General features: G+C 44.3%; 1 protein-coding gene across 5 annotated transcripts in view; it reads left to right on the top strand.

The window, feature by feature from the left end:
• Positions 1-25,416, top strand: part of LOC106565973 (regulator of G-protein signaling 3) — a 202,382-nt gene that overhangs the window by 88,576 nt on the left and 88,390 nt on the right. For all 5 annotated transcript variants that reach the window (XR_006757932.1, XM_014133716.2, XM_014133701.2 and 2 more), the window contains one exon: positions 14,654-14,788. Coding sequence is in view for 4 of the 5 variants with exons in the window: in XM_014133716.2 (XP_013989191.2) it covers positions 14,654-14,788 (135 nt within the window). In the remaining variant the exon portion in view is untranslated. The remainder of the gene's footprint in view (positions 1-14,653; positions 14,789-25,416) is intronic.

Genomic DNA, 25,416 nt, shown 5'->3' with positions numbered 1-25,416 from the left:
ACAAACACACCACCCCGAACCACATAAAACAAATACCCCCTGCCACGCCCTGACCAACTACAAAACAATTAACCTTATATACTGGCCAGGACGTGACAGTGGTGTTCTTTGACAAAGACATTGTTTGTACCATTTGTCCATGTATGCTTTTAATCTGATTAAAGAAATGATGACAGTGCTAAAGTACTGTTGTGAGTTTGGGTAATGCTGTCCAACTTTTCCTTCACTTAATAAAGCATAATTACAGTGTTTGAGATTGAAACAGCGATGATAGTTTGCTTTAGTTGAGCTCTGTGAGGGAACTGTTCGGAAATGATACATACCATGTGACATTACTCAAGGCCAGTAATATGCTTATCCCTCTCCCTAATGGCGATCTGGAGGCCTGTATAGGCCTGGAGCTCCAGTAATGTCCCTCCCTGTGCCACACATCTCTGTCTGGGCATGCATTAAAGAAGCACTGCTTTAAGCCCCAGACCAAACATCCCCTCTTGGAACCAACACAAAAATAGATGAAAGAGTGTGGGAATTATGATGTAGATGAGAAGGAATCAAACATCTCTCTGTTGTCTGTTTGTTTACAAAAATAAACAACTTTTTGTTTAGTCTTAAATGTTTTTAATATATAATAATAACTTGAGTCATTTGATCATGCGTTAGATTCCAATGTACTGTATGCTTGCCCAGAGCTCTAATGCATAGAGCTCTGATAAGGGCTCCATTTTGAAGGGAAAACTACCCAGACTAGTTTGACATTTTTACATTTACATTTTAGTCATTTAGCAGACGCTCTTATCCAGAGCGACTTACAAATTGGTGCATTCACCTATAATATCCAGTGGAACAACCACTTTACAATAGTGCATCTAAATCTTTTAAGGGGGGGTTAGAAGGATTACCTTATCCTATCCCAGGTATTCCTTGAAGAGGTGGGGTTTCAGGTGTCTCCGGAAGGTGGTGATTGACTCCGCTGTCCTGGCGTCGTGAGGGAGCTTGTTCCACCATTGGGGTGCCAGAGCAGCGAACAGTTTTGACTGGGCTGAGCGGGAACTGTGCTTCCTCAGAGGTAGGGAGGCGAGCAGGCCAGAGGTGGATGAACGGAGTGCCCTTGTTTGGGTGTAGGGCCTGATCAGAGCCTGAAGGTACGGAGGTGCCGTTCCCCTCACAGCTCCGTAGGCAAGCACCATGGTCTTGTAGCGGATGCGAGCTTCGACTGGAAGCCAGTGGAGAGAGCGGAGGAGCGGGGTGACGTGAGAGAACTTGGGAAGGTTGAACACCAGACGGGCTGCGGCGTTCTGGATGAGTTGTAGGGGTTTAATGGCACAGGCAGGGAGCCCAGCCAACAGCGAGTTGCAGTAATCCAGACGGGAGATGACAAGTGCCTGGATTAGGACCTGCGCCGCTTCCTGTGTGAGGCAGGGTCGTACTCTGCGAATGTTGTAGAGCATGAACCTACAGGATCGGGTCACCGCCTTGATGTTGGTGGAGAACGACAGGGTGTTGTCCAGGGTCACGCCAAGGCTCTTAGCACTCTGGGAGGAGGACACAAGGGAGTTGTCAGCCGTGATGGCGAGATCATGGAACGGGCAGTCCTTCCCCGGGAGGAAGAGCAGCTCCGTCTTGCCGAGGTTCAGCTTGAGGTGGTGATCCGTCATCCACACTGATATGTCTGCCAGACATGCAGAGATGCGATTCGCCACCTGGTTGTCAGAAGGGGGAAAGGAGAAGATTAATTGTGTGTCATCTGCATAGCAATGATATGAGAGACCATGTGAGGATATGACAGAGCCAAGTGACTTGGTGTATAGCGAGAATAGGAGTTTGACCTTGATTCTATAAGAGTGGCTACCTTAGAGATCAACTACTGTAGAAGCTCAAGACCAAGGTCAGCTATTTCTAGGCTCCTCATCAGATATACTCTAAAATTAACCAGTGTGTGTGTGTGTGTGTGTGTGTGTGTGTGTGTGTGTGTGTGTGTGTGTGTGTGTGTGTGTGTGTGTGTGTGTGTGTGTGTGTGTGTGTGTGTGTGTCTGTGTGAGTGAGTGTGTGTGTGTCTGTGTGAGTGAGTGAGTGAGTGAGATGCTTTGAACACCCGAGGCAGCTTTGAAAACCACTGGTCTTGAATTTAGCTGAGCAACAATAGACATACAGTGTAACTCTATAGAGCTCTGTAGAGCAATTCAACCGAAGTTATTCCACCAATGCATACCCAGCGGAATGCTATTATCATAGTCTATATGCTTTCACTATATCATTTGACTCATACACGACACACAGCACATTGTAGACATGGATTAACCCAGCTCCTGTAGTGGGTCCTCATGACCCCCTTTTCAGCACCCCCACACTGAGTATGTCTAACACGGTTACGTAGCGGGGCATGGGAACCAGAGCACCACAGTGAGAACTGTCTTTCATTGTCTGAACTTTAACCTCATCTACCCTGTGTCTGGACTCACTGGACATTATGACGTAATCACTTCGAGGAGGAGACTATGAAGCAAGGGAGAAGGAGGGAGAGAGAGGGAGGGGGACAGAGAAGAGAGAGAGCGGGAGGGAAAGTAGAGAGGGAGGGAGGGAGAGAGTGAGAGAAGGGGAAGAGAGAGAGAGCGAGAGAGAGGGAGAGAGAGAGACAGAGAGAGAGGAGGGTGTGCGAGAAGGAGCGATAGAGAGATAAAGAAAGAGAGAAAGTATGTGTTATGGCATATGTTTCTAAATCAGAAGGTTTACACAGTACTGTAGGCCTACTCTCTAATCTGTACTTTCTAATCTGTTTCCGTGTGACCGACAAGTTAGGGCAAGTGACATGGGAGCTAAAAGTGACATGGGGGCTTGTTTACTGGTCGCTCGTTCACATGGGGTTAGCTCATTAAATGTTGGCTATTTTAAGCATTAGATTAGCTTTTCTTTAGCCTGTTCACTGGTAGCTCATCTATAACAGTACTGTACGTCACATTGTACAGTGGTGGCTTGTGGAGGGATAGATAAAATTAGCACTAGTGAGGTACTGATAGCCCATTGACGATATCTGTGTTTAGCAGTACAGTACAGTACAGAAAGCTAGCTAAGCACTAGTGGGAACTGAGATACAGTAGTAGTGTGGCGGGTTATCATAGCATGTTCAGTCCCACTTGGTGGTTCATGAGTGATGGGGTGTGACAGTGCTTTGTTCTTCAATGACTATGTGAGCCGCTGCACTACTACACGGGGACTGGACACATAAACAGGCATCGAAGCTCTGAGGAGCGTGACACCCGATGACACTCATCATGGATGGAGATGACGTGAGTGTTTCTTAAAGCTGAACTCCATTGAATAGTGCTTTGACGGAAATGTTTCTGTTGAGCGCCAATGCTGTTTGATTGGTTGATGAGCAGGTGTTTTTAGTTGATGGGATACAACATACATAGTATCTAGGAAAGGAATAACAAATCCACCTTCAATTTATCCCAATTCAATCCCTTACTGCAAAGCCATTACCCATTTTCGCCTGGTGCCTTTGCTTCGCTTAAATCCCAATGAACAGCAGATTAGTAGCACTCAGGAGACATCAGCTTGTCATCAGCATTCATGCAGTGACCTACATTGCCTCTCTGGTTGGCATACTATGCGGCCATACCCAGCCTGCCAGGCTGATAGGGATGTCATCATCTCTGCCATTCATTCTCTGTTGTAAAAGGTTCTCCAGAGCATAGCCAGAGTTGTATATCTAGTATTATAAACTTGGTGGTTCGAGCCCTGAATGCTGATTGGCTGACAGCTGTTGTATATCAGATTTTATACAACGGCTGGGTCTAATCTTGATTGCTGATTGGTTAAAACCGCATTCCAACTGATGTCTATTCCACAAGTTACCACCGGCTAAATCTATGATGTTAAAATGCCTATTTACGCTGTTCCATCTGATTGCGCAATCCACTGTCTCATCAGCCCAGCCAGGCAATTTATAAACTTGATATCCACTATAAAAGCGTCTAGACATTATCTCACATTTCTTTTAGGCTAACATTTAGTTTGTAACAGCGGAGATTTGTATACACCTTGCTGTCTGTCTCTACGACATTTGCGACATTGTTTAAATATTCAAATTCGATCCCCAGCTGTCCCATAGTAATGAACGTCTTGGGAGTCGGAACGAGACAGACAGGCAGGCAGCGTTTCTCAGCCAGTCAAAGTCATGAATCAGTTGGCATAATTTTTATGGATATATACAAATAAATGTAAATTGAAAAAGGTCAAACGAAACGAAGTGAAATTGGTTGCAGTATTTCCAGATTCAGTTTGAAGTGATTGTGTTGGCTGTGTTATTGCCTAGCTCCTCTGAACAACAGTGCCCTGATGAGAAAGCAGGCACAATCGCACCTCGTTAGCTCATAGTTATGGATGTATCCAAATAAATGTCCGAAGAAAACAGCTTAAACAAATGCAAACATTACAGCCTTGAGTCTTCTTGGCTATGACGCTGCAAGCTTGGCACACCTGTATTTGGGGAGTTTCTCACATTCTTCTCTGCAGATCCTCTCAAGCTCTGTCAGGTTGGATGGGGAGTGTCGCTGCACAGCTATTTTCAGGTCTCTCCAGAGATGTTCCATCGGGTTCAAGTCCGGGCTCGGCTGGGCCACTCAAGGACATTCAGAGACCACTCCTGCATTGTCTTGGCTGTGTGCTTAGGGTCGTTGTCCTGTTGGAAGATGAACCTTCTCCCCAGTCTGAGGTCCTGAGCACTCTGGAGAAGGTTTTCATCAAGGATCTCTCTGTACTTTGCTCCCTTCGATCCTGACTAGTCTACCGGTCCCTGACGCTGAAATACATCCCCACAGCATGATGCTGCCACCACCATGCTTCACTGTAGGGATGGTGCCAGGTTTCCTCCAGACGTGATGCTTGGCATTCAGGCCAAAGAGTTCAATCTTGGTTTCATCAGACCAGAGAATCTTGTTTCTCACGGTCTGAGAGTCCTTTATGTGCCTTTTGGCAAACTCCAAGCAGGCTGTTATGTGCTTTTTACTGAGGAGTGGCTTCCATCTGGCCACTCTACCATAAAGGCCTGATTGGTGGAGTGCTGCAGAGAGGAACTCTGGAGCTCTGTCAGAGTGACCATCGGGTTCTTGTTCAGCTCCTCGACCAATGACCTTATCTCCCGATTGCTCACTTTGACCGGGCAGCCAGCTCTAGGAAGAGTTTTGTTGGTTCCAAACTTCTTCCATTTAAGAAGGATGGCGGCCACTGTGATCTTGGGGACCTTCAATGATGCAGAAATGTTTTGGTACTATACCCTTCCCAGATCTTCGCCTCGACACAATCCTGTCTCAGAGCTCTACAGACAATTCCTTCGACCTTATGGCTTGGTTTTTGCTCTGTCAATTGTGGGACCTTATATAGACAGGTGTGTTCCTTTCCAAATCATGCCAATCTATTGAATTTACCACAAGTGGACTCCAATCAAGTTGTAGAAACATCTCAAGGATGATCAATGGAAATAGGATGCACCTGGGCTCTGAATATTTCTGAAAAAAATGTTAAACCAGTTTTCGCTTTGTCATTATGGGGTATTGTTTGTAGACTGATGAAGAATTGACAACATGTGGAAAAAGTCAAGGGGTCTGAATGCTTTCCAAATGCACTGTGCTGGTGTAGTCCACACTAAGGTGAGCATTGTTGACAGGAGGCCTGAGATCCATCTGCCAGATGGCTCTGGGGGAGGGTTCCAACTAGCGAGCAATTTAATCAATCTGATTACAGGGAAATGCTGCCTGTATTTTTAGCCACTCCAAGGCAGGCCAGAGGCCATTCATTAAGTTGTGTCTCGTTTGCTCTTGTGTTATCACTTGAATGTGGGTATTTAAGAATGAACATTGAGGTAGATTCATAGGAGACTTAAAGAGAGTTGGGCAAATAGCTTGATCTTCCTAATGGGTACACATTGAGTTATACCTACTACCTGTACTGCACTTCAGTTTTGTTTTGCACAAGTATGTGTCTGAAGCATGTGGTTGCAATGCACTGGACAACATACAAAAATCTACAGAGTTCAGCAAACTTGGCTTGGAATTAAGAGTTCAGGTGCCAACACAAACAATAGTTTACCAAACTTTTCATCAATGGTTTATCAATGGTATTGTTTAACGATATGCCCAGTAGAAGATGTAGCAGGGGCTGTAGAATGTGTGCCCTGGTGTGTCTCAGGCCAGGGGTTTTGGGATGGAAGCCCCAGGGGAGAACCAGAGGAGAAGCCCCAGGGGAGAAGCCCCAGGGGAGAAGCCCCAGGGGAGAAGCCCCAGGGGAGAAGCCCCAGGGGAGAAGCCTCAGGGGAGCAACCAGATGCAACTTATGGAGGAGGAGCAATATGACCTTAACATGGAGGTCCCTACAGACTGGCTACTCTGGAATCTATATGATTTTGATGAATCACTTGTCATTCTCCATGGATTCAAGTCCTCAGTTCAACAAAGCATGGTGTTCTGTCCAAGTTGTTGTCTTTTCACTCAGTCATGGATCGAAGTTTTAAGGTTGTTCTGCATTGCAGCAAATTGCGATTACATTTTTGACCTACACTTTGTGACAAATGTATTTTGTAAAAACACTACACAAATTACATTTGATTTGAATTGTATTTATAGGGGGATGTGTCTCTGGGCTCAATTTATCTAGAAGAGGGATGCCAACATTCTTGGACCCTGGTCTAGCTAGCTACTCATGCAATGGTATTGTCCTTCACACACACTGCCTGCCGTTGTGGCAGTGCCCTAGAAAATGCTCCAGCCTGCCAAGACTGTGGTCAGCCACAAACTGTCAACACTCCACTCATAGTCTTGTGAGGTTTTCGTTGATGCTGACTTGAGTAATGAGTTTGAGGTAACTGCGAGGAAAAATACCACAAATAGTTGGGATGGCGTGTAATAAAAAGTAGGGGAGACTGACAGTGTAATATTATATAATTAGGAGCAATATGAGAAAAACTAGGCTATGAAAAGTATATTAAAAGCAATAAATGAACATGTGCTTAGCAGTATGTCACTCTACGCCTCTCTTTCTCTCTCTCCTCTCATAGACATGTTTCTACCCTCCCTCCCTTCTGTGCTGCAGAGGAAGTGTGTCATGTCAGTGAGTGGGTTAGGGCCAGAGCCTGGTGGGTCTCCCAGACCCATATACAGTATTTAGAAGGTTGGGCCAACTTTTAGAATTAGGAATATTCTTCTAATTCTAGACATTCAGTTACACAGCATTGTTTAAATATTCCCCTTGTTATGTTAATGGGGAGCTAACATGGCTGCCATATCATTTTGTAGTGTCATATGCATTACAATGCAGAAACCTCAATGGCCTAACTCTCTAAATACATAGAATAAGTAAACACACTTCCTCCCAAACAGTGCAGGAATGTGGCCCTACTACAGTTTAGTAGTAGCTATGAATCATAATACTCCAGGTTCACTGCATGGGCGTCACACACTACACACTATACTCCAATGGAGTGGGGTATAGTCTCAGCTGATGCCATTGTTGTTACATTTTCATTATTGTGCATGTTAATGTGTTACATGCATTTATTCAAATATAATTAAATTGTGCTTCTTTCGAGGCTGCATGCAGCCTTATTTGGGCACATGCGGGCCCTTACCAGAGGAGGATGTGTGCATGCATGTTGATGTGGTTGCGTGAATGTACTTATGCCTGTGTGGGTATTTACAGTACTGAACGGTGTGTGCGCTCCGCTGGGTCATTGGGCTGCTCCATGGCAGCTGTGTTTCTGTGCTGTGAGACTGTGGGGCTGTGGGGAGTTGTCGGTCACAGCGGAGGTATCTATCTATCAGTGAGAGAATGCAGTCACTGTGGCCTGTCTAGCTAAATGTGGCTCCTACCATGGCGATGTCACTTCACACAATCCCACCAGACACAGCCAATGACAGGGCTCATTGGAGTCAGTCTGAGAAGAGAGACAGCAAAACTGAGCTGTTTAGTTTATGCAGTACAAAATTACATTGCTCTTATACTGCAGGGCACAACTGGCAATTTAAGTGTGTGATATGGGAAGGTTTATACACTACTACTTTATATGCGGTAGGTCCACTAGTACTCCCCTAATAAGGAAGCAAGGTGGCTAGGGACACAACCCTATACTTCAGGGCCAAAGCAGAAGCTACTTGTTCACTATTACAGGTTGATGAGGGACTAACTACATGCTCACTTTTAAGGGTCTGACCAGGGACCACTTTCTCACTCCTTAAAGTGTGAGTGGGGACATTTACCTAACTGTTAAGGGCCTGTGTGGTGCAGAGTTTGATTGGCACCTGTGGTGCAGGACATGACTGTTTGGCTCCTGACCTCTTCATTACATCTCAGTGAGGGATACAACAGAATATCACTATTAATTTTTGCTTGCTTTAAAACATTCTGTCCATTTGATCATTATTTTGAGTGAGGAGAAACATCCATTCAGTTGAATAAATGGTCCTGCTGCCAGTATGAATGTCTCTCTCTCTCAATTCTATGTCTGTCTTTGTGATTCTTTTCTCTGACATTTTCCCTTGTTCTTTCTTTCCTTGTTGTTGAATCTTTGTCTCGCTTTCTCTTTTGGTTTTGTCTTCCACTATTTTCTTTCTTTCTCTATGGATGCATTATCCACATCTCTAGCTTGGAGGAGTACAGCTGCACACTGTGTGTGGAGCTGTGGTGGTCTCTTCACATAGACAGTATCTCTGTGTGCAGACTTTCGCAACTTCTTAAATAGTTCTCCCCGTGTCAGGGAAAAACCATCACAGTTCCAAATACATTAGACTGCAATACTATCTCTGACAATGACAACGTCTTGATAACAAAGACTTTCCCACAGGAGATAAACATTTCCCAATATCAAAGGACAGTGGTAAAGGGCAGTGGACCGCTTAGCGACAGACGTCAGACCAGGGCAGAGTTAGCTCCAAGAAAATCCTTCAGGACTCCGGTTGATCTCTGAGGACTTCGAGAAAATTGAAAAAGCTCTAAAAGTAACCCATGCTGCCAAAGACATCTCTGCACAAATGTTTTCCTTCCAGACGGAAGCGAAATCATCAGATAGAAGAAAACGGATAGAGTGAATAGAAGAAATAAACAGCTGAGTGTAGAGAAATGACATGTCTTTTATGTAGTGTTCACTTCAGGGAATGAATGGAACTGAAATGATCTTACCTGAGCCAGTCATCTGTCTGTGAGAGTCAGGTTCTCTGTCAAGCAGGAGATAAAACTTGTTTTGCCTTTTACGGAGTTTCTGAGTAGTCTTCATGTGTGAACCACTGTATGTGGGCGTATGAATGCCATCCGCAACTTGTATTCCCTAAAGGTGATTGATTGGTCATTTTGATTTGGTCAATAACCTTGTATGTGTGTGTGCTGTGTTGTGTTGCATTGTGTGTGTCTTAGTGATAGTGATGGCGGTTGAGGTGGTGGTGGGGCGATTGGTCCATGTCAAATGCTAAAAAGGAACCATTAGGAATGCTTCTAAGTGTTTCGCAGAAAAACACATGAGGGTGACTCAACAGATAACAATGTATTGACCCTATTCAAGGCCACAGGCTTTCCCCCCAGTTATTCTGCAGTGCCCTTTAGTAGACTATGTCTTTGTACAGATCCACTGTAGTTAATAGAAGAGGATACACCATTGTGTAACCTACAAAATTTGTACACATACACACACCACGTACTGACCCCTTTACACTCGCAACCCGTATATGGATAGAAAATAGCAGATTTGGTCCCTGGTAAGTACCTACATTGGAACACAGCGGCTGTAAAATAACATGATGTACATGACATCAGAGCTCGGTGTCTCCGCTTTACGTATGCCATTCAACGGACAGATGTTCTAAACCCCTCTATGTGAAGATGAGACTCTCATGAACACGATGGTGTTCTTCGTTTTGCTTTACGACCCCCACAACCATTTTGGGACTCATCTGAATTCGGTACAGCAGATCTGCCAACTACTTTCTGTAGCATCTGAACAGTTTGAGCTACACACAAATATGACATCCCTGTGGAAATGTAAATGTTGGTTGTTTTGCTCTAGGACGCCCACAGGTTCACAAGACTAGTCTGAAGGTCCCCCGGTACCAGTTGAAAAAATGTATGGAAGTACAGTGTATATGGAGACAGTTTAGAGGCAAAAATAAGGGGTTAAATGCATTTTTTTAAATCCAGATCTTTGTTATATAGGACAGACTATATGTTGTTCCATGTAGTGAATTTGTTATTCAATGTGTTTGTAGGGGCTAATAGCAGTAACGGCCCAAATATTTTTCATCAAACAATTTGTTACAAAAAAAAGGTTTATACATCAAGTGGTCTTAAACTCAAAAGCAAATAGCAAAATCAATCATTGGTATCACAGTAAAATGTTTGGACACACCTACTCATTCAAGGGGTTTTCTTTATTTGTACTATTTTCTATATTGAAGAATAATAGTGAAGACATCAAAACTATGAAATAACATATGGAATCATGTAGTAATCAAAAAAGTGTTAAACAAATGAAAATATATTTTATATTTGAGATTCTTCAAAGTAGCCACCCTTTGCCTTGATGACAGCTTTGCATACTCTTGGCATTCTCTCAACCAGCTTCATGAGGTAGTCACCTGGAATACATTTCAATGTGTGACAAGTTAATTAGTGGATTTATTTTCATTCTTAATGCGTTTGAGCCAATCAGTTGTGTTGCGACAAGGTAGTGGTGGTATACAGAAGATAACCCTATTTGGTAAAAGACCAAGTCCATATTATGGCAAGAACAGCTCAAAAGGCAAAGAGAAACGACAGACCATCATTACTTTTTGACATGAAGGTCAGTCAATACGGAACATTTCAGGAGCTTTGAAAGTATCTATAAGTGCAGTCGCAAAAGCCATCAAGCGTTATGATGAAACTGGCTCTCATGAGGCCCGCCACAGGAAAGGAAGGCCAAGAGTTACCTCTGCTGCAGAGGATAAGTTCATTAGAGTTAACTGCACCTCGGATTGCAGCCCAAATGAATGCTTCGCATAGTTCAAGTAACAGACACATCTCAACATTAACTGTTCAGAGGAGACTGTGTGAATCAGGCCTTCATGGTCAAATTGCTGTAAAGAAACCAATACTAAATTACACCAATAATAAGAAGAGACTTGCATGAGCCAAGAAACACATTAGAAAATCTGTCCTTTGGTCTGATGAGTACACATTTGAGATTTTTGGTCCCAAAAGCTGTGTCGTTGTGAAATGCAGAGTAGGTGAACGGATGATCTATGTATGTGTGGTTGCTACCGTGAAGCATGGAGGAGGAGGTGTGATGGTGTGGGGGTGCTTTGCTGGTGACACAGTCTGTGATTGATTTAGAATTCTGCCGAGATATGCCATCCCATCTAGTTTGTGCTTAGTGGGACCATCATTTGACCAAGAAGGAGAGGGATGGTGCTGCATCAGATGACCTGGCCTCCACAATCACCCAAACTCAACCCATTTAAGAGGGTTTGGGATGAGTTGGACCACAGAGTGAAAGAAAAGCAGCCAACAAGTGCTATGCATATGTGGGAACTCCTTCAAAACTGTTGGAAAAGAAATCCAAGTGAAGATGGTTGAGAGAATGCCAAGAGTATGCAAAGCTGTCATCAAGGAAAAGGGTGGAATCTAATCTAAAATATATTTGTTTAACACTTTTGTGGTTACTACATGATTCCATATGTGTTATTTTATCATTTTGATGTATTCACTATTATGTAGAAAATAGTACAAATAAAGAAAAACCCTTGGATGAGTAGGTGTGTCCAAGGTTTTGACTGGTACTGTATATTTTTGATTCTTCAAGTGGTCTTAAAATTCTAAATCAAATAGCAAAATGATTCTTAGTATTACCTTAAGTATTGCTTAAAACAATTCCATATAGCTCAGTAGAACCACACAGCTTAGACAGGGCTTAAAGGAGCTGCACCGTCAATCCGACGTCTGCATTGGCCGTGCTGCATTTATGATGATATAGCCTCTGCAGAAGTCAGGGCATTCATACTTCTTAAGCGGGTGGGTGTTAAGGAGTGCGGTTTGGCGGGTCATGTTTCAAAGGACGCATGACTCGACCTTCACCTCTCCTGAGCCTGTTGGGGAGTTGCAGTGAAGAGATAAGATCGTTATCGGGTATGACAAAATTGGGGAGAAAAATGGGTGGGGGGGGGGGAATAAACATTGATTTATGTTCTTTCTTTGAGCGATACCCAACTTGAAGTCATAATCACATGATCTAATTCCCCTAATGCTTGCCGTTTGGGTGTGAAGAGATGTTGTCAGGTTGATGTAATATACAGCCAATGTCAAATCAAATCAATCAAATCAAATTTTATTGGTCACATACACATGGTTAGCAGATGTTAATGCGAGTGTAGCGAAATGCTTGTGCTTCTAGTTCCGACCATGCAGTAATATCTAACAAGTAATCTAACAATTTCACAACAACTACCTTATACACACACAAGTGTAAAGGAATGAATAAGAATATATACATATAAATATATGGATGAGCGATGGCCGAACGGCATAGGCAGGATGCAGTAGATGGTATAGAGTACAGTATATACATATGAGATGAGTAATGTAGGGGATGTAAACATTATATAAAGTGGCATTGTTTAAAGTGACTAGTGATACATTTATTACATCCAATTTTGAATTATTAAAATGGCTAGAGATTTGAGTCAGTATGTTGGCAGCAGCCACTCAATGTTAGTGATGGCTGTTTAACAGTCATGTTTAACAGGCCTTGAGATAGAAGCTGTTTTTCAGTCTCTCGGTCCCAGCTTTGATGCACCTGTACTGACCTCGCCTTCTGGATGGAAGCGGGGGGAACAGGCAGTGGCTCGGGTGGTTGTTGTCCTTGATCTTTTTGGCCTTCCTGTGACATCGGGTGGTGTAGGTGTCTTGGAGGGCAGGGAGTTTGCTCCCGGTGATGCGTTGTGCAGACCTCACTACCCTCTGGAGTGCCTTGCGGTTGTGGGCGGAGCAGTTGCCGTACCAGGCGGTGATACAGCCCGACAGGATGCTCTCGATTGTGCATCTGTAAAAGTTTGAGTGTTTTTGGTGACAAGCCAAATTTCTTCAGCCTCCTGAGGTTGAAGAGGCGCTGTTGCGCCTTCATCACCACGCTGTCTGTGTGGGTGGACCATTTCAGTTTGTCCGTGATGTGTACGTCAAGGAACTTAAAACTTTTCACCTTCTCCACTACTGTCCCGTCGATGTGGATAGGGGGCTGCTCCCTCTGCTGTTTCCTGAAGTCCACGATCATCTCCTTTGTTTTGTTGACGTTGAGTGTGAGGTTGTTTTCCTGACACCACACTCCGAGGGCCCTTACCTCCTCCTCACCTCCTTAATGACGAGTTTGAAGGGCACTATGGTGTTAAATGCTGAGCTGTAGTCGACGAACAGCTTTCTTACATAGGTATTAGTCTTGTCCAGATGGGTTAGGGCAGTGTGCAGTGTGATTGCGATTGCGTTGTCTGTGGACCTTTTGGGGTGGTAAGCAAACTGGAGTGGGTCTAGGGTGTCAGGTAGGGTGGAGGTGATATGATCCTTGACTAGTCTCTCAAAGCACTTCATGATGACGGAAGTGAGTGCTACGGGGCGATAGTCATTTAGCTCAGTTACCTTAGCTTTCTTGGGAACAGGAACAATGGTGGCCCTCTTGAAGCATGTGTCGATTCAAATCAATGCTCCCAGTGCTACATATCATTCCCTAGATATACAAAGTATTCAATTTGCCCCCAATTTACAGAGAGAATAAACACAGAAGGTAAAGCAAAAATGTAATGAAAAAACATTTAAAAAATGAAAAAATATAGTATACATGTTATGAGAGGGAAAATACTTAAGAGAAAGTGTACATACACAAGCTTACTAGGCCTATATATGGCTCCAAGTCACAATGGTCATGTATCACACCAAGAGGTTGTTCATCTTTAATGAAGCACAGTAGTCAATAGCGCTATTACTGTTTGCTACTACTCAGCAGCAGTATAGTATGACACTTCTGGCTTGCTAAGCTCTTTTGTTGGTACTTATTCTCTTTCAAAGCATTCTCTGCTCTCTCAAGATGCTCTGTGCTGACCTGGACTGTACCTGTGGGTCAGCGTAATTCTCTGTGACTGAGTGGATGTGACACACACACACACACACACACACACACACACACACACACACACACACACACACACACACACACACACACACACACACACACACACACACACACACACACACACACACACACACACACACACACACACACACACATACACACACTACTTTGGGCTTGAATTTCTCTATGGGTGAGAATTAAACCATTAAGCATGATACCTCTCCAACACTATCTTACTGTTCCTCTCTTTCATTTGCCATCATTCATTTGCTTTCATTTTCTCTTTCATTTGCTCTCTCCCTCTCTTCTCCCCCTCCTAAAACAGAGGTCCTTACACCATGAAGACACTTCTACAAACACACCTTTTTGTCAACCAAACTGTCAAACCTGCAACAAAGAGAAGAATACAGTATTGGGTGAAAGGAGAACAACCACCCCGCTCATCCTTTGTCCCTCCCCCCTCTCTCTCCCAATCTCTCTCTCTCTCCCCCCATCTCTCTCTCTCTCTCTCTGGCCGTGTAGAAGTGTGACTGCCTGCTCAGTCTGGAAGCCTACTCTGCTGACCAGAAGCGGCGTGTGTGTCAGTGTCTGAAGGACACGATTGACAAGCAGCTCCAGCTCCAGAGGACTTCCCCCTTCTACCCTCCTAACGTCCAGGTAGGAAACACACACACCCTCATCCTGCCACTCATTGGCTCATCTGCACTCACGCTCATCCCTGCTGTCATTCACTCACAGGACCTTTGCTGAAGCACATGTCTTGCACTGTAGTCATGGTGAGAGTGCATTTCATGAACAGTGTGCTACTGTGCTTCTCCAATGAAGTCCTCTGGTTTCTCCTTGTTTTATCAGCTGCTCTGTAGATGACTGTAGAGTGCTCCCACGTAGCTAGCCAAGATCTTTTGGTTTGCTTGGTTCTTGTGTTGGAAGTGCAGTGGGCATTCTTTAATTGGACACTACTCCAAGCACTGTTCTAGAACCTGTTCTTACCTGTTCATTAGAGAAGAGCTGGGTTAGATTTAAACGGAACAAAAGAAAAGGAAAGGAAACCTGTATCTTGAACACCCCCTCAAAATAATCCATCCTTCACTCTTAGAAAAAATGGTTGCAAAAGGGTTCTTCGGCTGTCCCCATAAGAAAACGCTTTTCGGTTCCAGGTAGAACCCTTTTTGGTTTCATGTAATAACCTCTGTGGAAAGGGTTCTACCTGGAACCAAAAAGATTTCTGCAATGGGTTCTCCTATGGGGTCAGCCGAAGAACCCTTTTCGGTTCTAGATAGCACTTTTTTTCTGAGTGCACTACAGTACCTTTATGATCCATTGTTTCATAATCTCTATCCTTATTTCCCCTGAGTGGAAGGTTTGGACAGACAGACACTATGTCCTAAACTATCTAGCTGTGGTCCTATTGCTCTCTAGCTTCATTATGTGTATGGCCTCCACACCTGCCATCCATTAGGCCTTTATTCTCCTAGCAACATGAAAGAGAGGGATGAGCTCGCGCTCTTTTATCCCTCTCTCTCTCAATCAACCAGGGAATATGCTTTTCTCTGCATGTCCCTGGTTTTGTTTCTATCCTGTCGCCTCGCCCTGCATCCTCTCGCTGTATGTGTGTGTGTGTGTGTGTGCATGCTTCTGTGTGTGTGCGTGTGTGGGTGCCTGTGTGTGTGTGTATGTGTATGTATGTGCTTGTTTCCGGCGGCAGCAGCTGTTTTTCTGGGCTGACCCATTTACCAACTAGAGAGGAGTGAGACAAAAGAAAGGAGTGCATTTTTGTGAAATAAAGGAGGAGTGATAGAATAGTCCAACAGGATAGCTATGTGCTGATTCTCTGACCAGAGGAGAAATATGTTGTGAGAGTGATGGCATTGAAACAGTCAGTCATATCTATGTGATGCTGTATAGAAGTGGTTCCAGAGAAGGGGGTTAACACCATTTGAGTGTTTAGGACAGTACTGTTTATCATCACCCTGTCTGCCTCCCAAATGGCACCCTATTCCCTAAATAGTGCGCTACTTTTGACAAGAGACCGAGGGCCTGGGTCAAAAGTAGTTCACTAAATAGGGTATAGGGTGCCATGTGGGATGCATCACCAGTCTTTTGACCTAAAGGAGAGGGAGCGATACAGAGTAATGATGGCTGTGTGACATATTGTGGCGTAGTCATGTCGAAAGCAGTGACAGTCTGAGTCCACCTCTGTGAAGTGATACAGACTTGGTCCCCGTAAGGCAGAGCAAAGAGGATTCTGTTGGGACTCACCTGATAGGGGAGATCAGTTCACTGCAGTCACACTTTTGGCTGTGTGTGTGTGTGTGTGTGTTTTGTGTGTGTGTGTGTGTTTGTTTTAAAATAAAGGTAATTATATGTGCAGCATTTACATAAATACAATGGGTGAATTTGCATATATTAATAAATCAACATACATGGGTAGAACAGGGCTGCAACCACAAAACACGTGCTCTGTCTACACTACCTGTACTGTCTACCCTACCTGTACAGTCTACCCTACCTGTACTCACCTGCTCTGTCTACACTACCTGTACTGTCTACCCTACCTGTACTGTCTACCCTACCTGTACTGTCTACCGAACCTGTACTCACCTGCTCTGTCTACACTACCTGTACTCACCTGCACTGTCTACACTACCTGTACTCACCTGCTCTGTCTACACTACCTGTACTCACCTGCTCTGTCTACCCTGCATGTAATCACCCGCACTGTCTACCCTACCTGTACTCACCTGCACTGTCTACCCTACCTGTACTCGCCTGCTCTGTCCACCATACCTGTACTCACCTGCTCTGTCTACCCTACCTGTACTCACCTGCACTGTCTACCCTACCTGTACTCACCTGCACTGTCTACACTACCTGTACTCACCTGCTCTGTCTACACTACCTGTACTCACCTGCACTGTCAACCCTACCTGCACTCACCTGCTCTGTCTACACTACCTGCACTCACCTGCACTGTCAACCCTACCTGTACTCACCTGCTCTGTCTACCCTGCATGTACTCACCTGCACTGTCTACACTACCTGTACTCACCTGCACTGTCTACCCTACCTGTACTCACCTGCTCTGTCTACCCTGCATGTACTCACCTGCACTGTCTACACTAACTGTACTCACCTGCACTGTCTACACTACCTGTACTCACCTGCACTGTCTACCCTACCTGTACTCACCTGCTCTGTCCACACTACCTGTACTCACCTGCACTGTCTACACTAACTGTACTCACCTGCACTGTCTACACTACCTGTACTCACCTGCACTGTCTACCCTACCTGTACTCACCTGCTCTGTCCACACTACCTGTACTCACCTGCACTGTCAACCCTACCTGCACTCACCTGCACTGTCTACACTACCTGTACTCACCTGCACTGTCTACCCTACCTGTACTCATCTGCTCTGTCTACACTACCTGCACTCACCTGCACTGTCTACCCTACCTGTACTCACCTGCTCTGTCTACCCTGCATGTACTCACCTGCTCTGTCTACACTACCTGTACTCACCTGCACTGTCTACCCTGCATGTACTCACCTGCACTGTCTACCCTACCTGTACTCACCTGCTCTGTCTACCCTGCATGTACTCACCTGCACTGTCTACACTAACTGTACTCACCTGCACTGTCTACACTACCTGTACTCACCTGCACTGTCTACCCTACCTGTACTCACCTGCTCTGTCCACACTACCTGTACTCACCTGCACTGTCAACCCTACCTGCACTCACCTGCACTGTCTACACTACCTGTACTCACCTGCACTGTCTACCCTACCTGTACTCACCTGCTCTGTCTACAGTACCTGCACTCACCTGCACTGTCTACCCTACCTGTACTCACCTGCTCTGTCTACCCTGCATGTACTCACCTGCTCTGTCTACACTACCTGTACTCACCTGCTCTGTCTACCCTGCATGTACTCACCTGCACTGTCTACCCTACCTGTACTCACCTGCTCTGTCTACCCTGCATGTACTCACCTGCACTGTCTACACTAACTGTACTCACCTGCACTGTCAACCCTACCTGCACTCACCTGCACTGTCTACACTACCTGTACTCACCTGCTCTGTCTACCCTGCATGTACTCACCTGCACTGTCTACACTAACTGTACTCACCTGCACTGTCTACACTACCTGTACTCACCTGCACTGTCTACCCTACCTGTACTCACCTGCTCTGTCCACACTACCTGTACTCACCTGCACTGTCAACCCTACCTGCACTCACCTGCACTGTCTACACTACCTGTACTCACCTGCACTGTCTACCCTACCTGTACTCACCTGCTCTGTCTACAGTACCTGCACTCACCTGCACTGTCTACCCTACCTGTACTCACCTGCTCTGTCTACCCTGCATGTACTCACCTGCTCTGTCTACACTACCTGTACTCACCTGCACTGTCTACCCTGCATGTACTCACCTGCACTGTCTAGCCTACCTGTACTCGCCTGCTCTGTCTACCATACCTGTACTCACCTGCTCTGTCTACCCTACCTGTACTCACCTGCACTGTCTACCCTACCTGTACTCACCTGCTCTGTCTACCCTACCTGTACTCACCTGCACTGTCTACCCTACCTGTCCTCACCTGCACTGTCTACCCTACCTGTACTCACCTGCACTGTCTAGACTGCCTCATTAATTACTGTTGTTGTCATGTTCTGTTGCATAATTCAACAAGTGTGTCAATAGCAGTATACCCCCGGATAAAAAATCAACAGGTTTATCTACAGTAGATTCCTCCTATCCATACATACTTTACATTGTTTGCGAGATCAGATATAATATCACTATAATCCGAGTGTTCATTTTCAGAAGTTGATTTCATTTCAGCGCATCTAATTTGTAAACATTTCAACTGTATTCAATTATTACTATTTTTAATTCTAGAAAAAATGTACACTCATCAAAATAAATCTCTTTCTTGTGATGTAAGTGTCGAGACGGTGTGTTAAATCTTTGACGAAGCGTTAGCGTTCTTATACATGCAACGGAAAGCCAATGTAATCCGTTAACAGAAAAAAACAGCAGGCACAAGCAAGAGTATGAAAGAGTTGCGGGAGTAAAATGAAAGCAATCAATCCAGCGATATTTAATGACAAGTGGACCCCTCAAACACAGGAAATAGATGGCTGGAAAAGACAGATCCTCAGGTGGGTGGGGCACCCCTCAAACACAGGGAATAGATGGCTGAAAAAGACAGATCCTCAGGTGGGCGGGGCACCCCTCAAACACAGGAAATAGATGGCTGGAAAAGACAGATCCTCAGGTGGGCGGGGCACCCCTCAAACACAGGAAATAGATGGCTGAAAAAGACAGATCCTCAGGTGGGCGGGGCACCCCTCAAACACAGGGAATAGATGGCTGAAAAAGACAGATCCTCAGGTGGGCGGGGCACCCCTCAAACACAGGAAATAGATGGCTGAAAAAGACAGATCCTCAGGTGGGTGGGGCACCCCTCAAACACAGGAAATAGATGGCTGCAAAAGACAGATCCTCAGGTGGGTGGGGCACCCCTCAAACACAGGAAATAGATGGCTGAAAAAGACAGATCCTCAGGTGGGTGGGGCACCCCTCAAACACAGGAAATAGATGGCTAAAAAAGACAGATCTTCAGGTGGGCGGGGCATGTGCATTGCTTGTGACAGCACACAGCCCAATTAGACAGTCCATAGCGTGGCTAGACAGTCAATAAGAGTATGGGTGGGAAACAATCCATACAGGAAGCAATGACATTGTCTTCTCATTAAATAAATACTGTACGATTGGAAAACCTATTGATTTCCATCAACAAATACACTGCTGTGTCCTTCTTTTACTTGATGGATTGTTGATGGCTCATTCCTGTTTCTCGTGTTATATCTGTACAATATGTGTGTGTGTGTGTCTTGTGTGCCCCAGGAGTTATATAACTCCTAACCTTTGACCTGTAGCCTTATCATCAGTGGTGTTTGCGGTGTTCCCTGACAGGGAGCGAGAGAGCTTCTGGGAGGGAGGCTGTGCTGTGTATTCCTTAATGTTCTTCTATGGTTTCCATCATTGAATGCCCAGATCCCCTGCTAATTGGCGGGATGAGTCACAGATGGATGACTGTGTTGGAACAAAAGAGAGACACACACACACAATGATCCTTTATCTGTATACACACATACACACAGTCCTGGCCCTTGCCCTGATTACTATTTTAACCCATTTGTTTTTAACCACATGCCACTATGGAAATCCTATGCCATTAGTAACTCTAACATGTAATCCATATAGTATGTTTTATTCTCGGTCACAATTGACGATGGGAACATACATTTCTCTGCCTGTAATAAAATGAACAGAAATGTACCCCTATTCCTCAATATCTACAGGTATATACCTCAGCCCACTTATTCACACACCTAAACCCAATGACCCACACATCCTATGTCCTAATCCTAACACCCACATGCCAATTCCCTAGTATTGATACAATCAAGTACTGATACACCCATATCCTAGCCTTAAACCCCCTACTTGTTACTCATAGACCCCAGTTCCTTCACTAATACACCTCATCCCTGTTACTTGCCTATCTTAGCCCTGTTATCCACTTCCTTAGGCCTGTATTCCCCAAGTCACCAACAGTAACCTACACGTATATCCAGCTATTCGCTGCATACCGAAACCCTTCTTTTTGCATATTTTAGGGCTGTGACATCTGACCTGTATACCCTCATCATTTCATAGATAAACCCAAAGTACATTGGTATAACACATGTTCCCCAGCCCCATTTAGCTTTTTTCCTAGCACACACTTGTTGCCAAAAATGATTTGAATGGTCAATAGACGTCCTTCAAGACCCATTAGCTGTATGAGACTTGTACACCCCATTATTCATATAAACCAGATAAATCCATGGGCATACTCATATAAAACAGGTAAACCACAGTGCCCAAGCCTCAACATTCATACAAACCAGGTCTATATTTGTACTTCAGCCCCAATATTCTTACAGACCAGGTGGACACCTGCACGTCTAACTCAATATTGATTAAAACAAAAATACAGGTCTACTGCTACATGTCAGCCCCAACTGTCATAAAAAGAGGTGTACTTCTGCATTTCAGCCCCAATATTCATACAAACCAGGTATACACCTGTACTTCAGCTCCAATTTACATATAGACAAAGTCTGCACATGTGTTTGAACCCAATTAAATGTGCTAAAGCCTGAATACTCATAAACTATAAACCAGGTCTACCCCTGCACCTCAGCTCCAGTACTCCTATAAACCAGGTCTACACACTTGTCTGAGTCCCAATACTCATTTTAACCAGATCTACACCTGCATTTTCAAGCCTAAATACCCATACGAACCAGGTTTACACCTGTGGCTTTGTCCCAATACTCTGATAAACCAGGTCTACCCTTGTGCAAGAGACACTAAACAAACCTATTGACATTAAATATTTGTTAAGTTATTACACTAATTCAGTTTAAGGGTCTATACATGGAAAATCCCCCTGAAATAACACATTTTACTGTCAAAATCACTGATTTAAACATATATGAAGGCTAATGGATAATGGTCAAATCATTTGTAAGATCATCTTGATCAAGTATATACATAACCCAACTCAACTTCAATCTACTGAAAAAAATGAAATAATCTCCTATGATTTAAAATATATAATAAGTTAGAGCCACTGTATTTTCCCATTGGTCACAAATCAGACGGCTAAGATATTTTCAAATACCACAAGCATCATGGATTCAATGTATTAAAAATGAAGGTACATATGTAAACTAGACCCTTTAAAATCTTTTTACATTTCAACAAGGTATGTGTTGTTTAAGCTGTTGAATACAGACTTCTGGTGCCAAATTCGTCTGTAAAAGTAAACCCTGGAGATTTATGCATGTGATCTTGTGACCATTTTGAGAAATCATATGAAGCTTCTCTGAATATACTAGACAGCTTAATAATGCCTAATACCGTATATGACTTATTTGTTGATAAGTACAACATTAAATTCCCTAAAGCCTGAAAAATATATTTTTAAAATTCTCTCACTATTGTGACCGATTAAATGGGTTAACAGCAGGATTCTCCCCTCTGGTTCACACAGTGAATAATCATCCAATAAATATTGTATCTTCCTTCGGGACCTAAACACAGGGGATGAGGAGGAGTGTGTGTGTGTGTATCACGTTTCAAGGTAAGACCCAGATGCAGGCTGTTTTGAAGTAACAATGTTTATTTCAACAACAGGGGCAAAGGTACAGGACGGCAGGTAGGCTCAGGTCAGGCAGAGGTCGGTAATCCAGAGTAGTGGGGCAAAGGTACAGGACAGCAGGCAGGCTCAGGTCAGGCAGAGGTCGGTAATCCAGAGCAGTGGGGCAAAGGTACAGGACGGCAGGTAGGCTCAGGGTCAGGTCAAGCAGAGGGGTCAAACCTGTGACAAACTAGAAACCAGAAACTAAGACAGGACAGGAGCAAAGGAAAAAATGCTGGTAGGTTCTACGAACAAAACGAACTGGCAACAGACAAACAGAGAACACAGGTATAAATACACAGGGGCTAACGGTGAAGATGGGCGACAACTGGAGGGGGGTGGAGACAAGCACAAAGACAGGTGAAACAGATCGGGGCGTGACAGTGTGTGTGTGTGTATACACGTGCACCCATAGAGAAATTCAAGCCCAAAGTAGTGTGTGTGTGTGTGTGTGTGTGTGTGTGTGTGTGTGTGTGTGTGTGTGTGTGTGTGTGTGTGTGTGAAGGGAGAAACATATCACAAGACCTACTGTAGGTAAAGTAGACCCATCATCAGTCTTGTTGTAAAATCAATGTGTTGTATGGTGATTGGGTCAAATTAATGATTCGAGTCTGAACGTTCCTCTATGCTTACATTGGAATCTTTTTAGTATAACCATTCCATTACTTGAGTGGACCCTAAGGGTAATTCGTAATACATATCCAATCATGACAATATTAGTTCACTTTTAATCAGGATAATGTATTGGTTTAATTTTAGGTAAGCTTATGGAGTTATGAGAATTGAAACACTCTAAGGGTAATGAATATATATTTAATCATAATAAAGCTTTTGTAATGATAAGAAATCGTAAATATGGTTTAATATGGCTTAAAGTCTTAATATGGCTTGTGGTCTATGCCTTTGTTCTCTCTTAGGAAACTTTAACAGGATGTTGTTATAAAGTAAAGGTTTTCAGGGAGGTCAGACCATGCATCATGTGTGCATATGCACGTGGTTGTTTGTGTGTGTGTGTTCAGTCCCTTGTGTTGTTACATTTAGAGGTCTAAGGCAACAAAGCAACCTTTGGGTAATTGGGTGAGCCAGGACAAAGCAAACCCTACATGTGACTCATAGACAGGGTATTGATATGGGATGTCAAGGTTTCTCTCTTGCAGTTGTCAAATCTGAACCGTGAGAGTTTCTCCACTTTGGCCATAAAGTTAGTGATCAGGGTTGTGCGGTGGTCAGTGTTTTGGAGGAACTCAAAACTCCCCCTCTGACAGAACCTGACTCAGAGCTGACCACAAGTTCCAAAAGCTGAACCAGCACAATGTGATTTGAAATAAACACAACTTTCATTTCATTACTAACTCAACACTATACGCCCCAAATGAGTTGATGATTTCACTTCGGCCTAATAAATACACAATCCCTCTCAGCTTGTCTTGGTGGTGGAAGACATTTTCTACGGTATGCTGCTCTAAATGTGTCAAAAATGCTCTTATATTCTGACTTTGGAGTCTTTTCTTTCTCACTAGTTCTTAAGCACATTAACAAAGGCCTGGGAGAGTGTCTTTTGTGGAGCTTGTCAGAAGCAGTTGCCAGTTGCACTGTAAGCTTTGATTTGATTTAAAGCTGAATGGGGTGATAGAATCTTTGTTTGAGAGGGAAAGAGGGAGAAAGAAATAGAGAGACAGAGAGAGAGAAACAGAGAGAGAAAGCGAGAGACAGAGATCCTCTTTAATTAGGGTTGCATTTCCCATAATGTCAGAAACAGTGTTTCTCCTCTGATGTACAGTATTTGCGGGTAAATTCTCACTCTGCTGAACCAGAGTGAGAATTAATGCACTCTTGAGAAAAGGAGCTCTGAGTTAAACGCGTAAGTAAAACTGACTTTACCTTACCTGTGTAGGAGTATGCATACGGCTACTATATGCAAATAGTCAACCGGGTCACCGTAATTTCCCGTTCTTCTGCATGGTCACAGTGCTGATGTTGACAATTGTCCCCGTTTCACTGGCACTCAGTGGCAGTTTGTTGATGAGATATCTCCACTTGAGCCAGTAATTCCCTCCAAACCCCTTGTGAAAGACTGGGGGAGAGAATAAGAGTTGGAGGCTGTTTGCTGGCTTTGTGTGCGTACGGTCTAAATGTACTTTCAGTGTTTGGTTCGTTCAAAGTTTGAGCTTGAGAGCTGAATTTGCAGGTAATGTCAAATATTGTGTAGTGAACAGTCACTATGGTCACCGATTCTTCTGAGTTTATTTTCTAAGAGCAGCTTGCTGGCTCCTCCTTTGTTTACGGGCTACATCGATTTTCACTACTGTTGACCAAATGTGTGTTTTTGCTAATGTTGTTGTATAGCGTGGTAATCATGTGCCACATTGGTTCTAGTTAATTCAATCATTCTAAGTATTGTTAAAAAGAGTTTCCTTTCTCCGATGGTATCCCTGTCATGCTCAGTCTCTTCATAGTAAGTGGGGCAGGACTGTCCGGGACAATGCATTCCGTTGCTGCTGTAAGCATGTGAACTAGGGATGCAACTATGTGGTTGAAGCCACCTCCACCGCCAAGTTCCAGGAATCCTAGTACTATTACTGTAGTCTGGGGGATTTCTGTCCCCTGACTGTCTCTGTGTCCTCTCCCTAACCACCATGCAGTCAGCCCTCACACACACCACGGGACTCTGCCACCTTACATAACACGCACACACACAACGCTTCTATTCCTGGCCAGGCCACTTTTCACCCTCAATGCATGATTGTCACATGGACAGAAGTATGGATGTACACGTACGCACGCACGCACGCACGCACGCACGCACGCACGCACGCACGCACGCACGCACGCACGCACGCACGCACGCACACACACACACACAACACAACACAACACAACACAACACAACACAACACAACACAACACAACACAAAACACACATACCCACACACACCCACACACAACTCCCGAGTGGATGGTCATACAGCACATAAGCCTATGATCTCATCCTGCTGTATGCTTCCAGT

The sequence above is a fragment of the Salmo salar genome, chromosome ssa01 (genome assembly GCF_905237065.1).
Source record: "Salmo salar chromosome ssa01, Ssal_v3.1, whole genome shotgun sequence".
Classification (NCBI taxonomy): Eukaryota; Metazoa; Chordata; class Actinopteri; order Salmoniformes; family Salmonidae; genus Salmo; species Salmo salar.
This window is presented reverse-complemented; position numbering and strand designations above follow the sequence as displayed.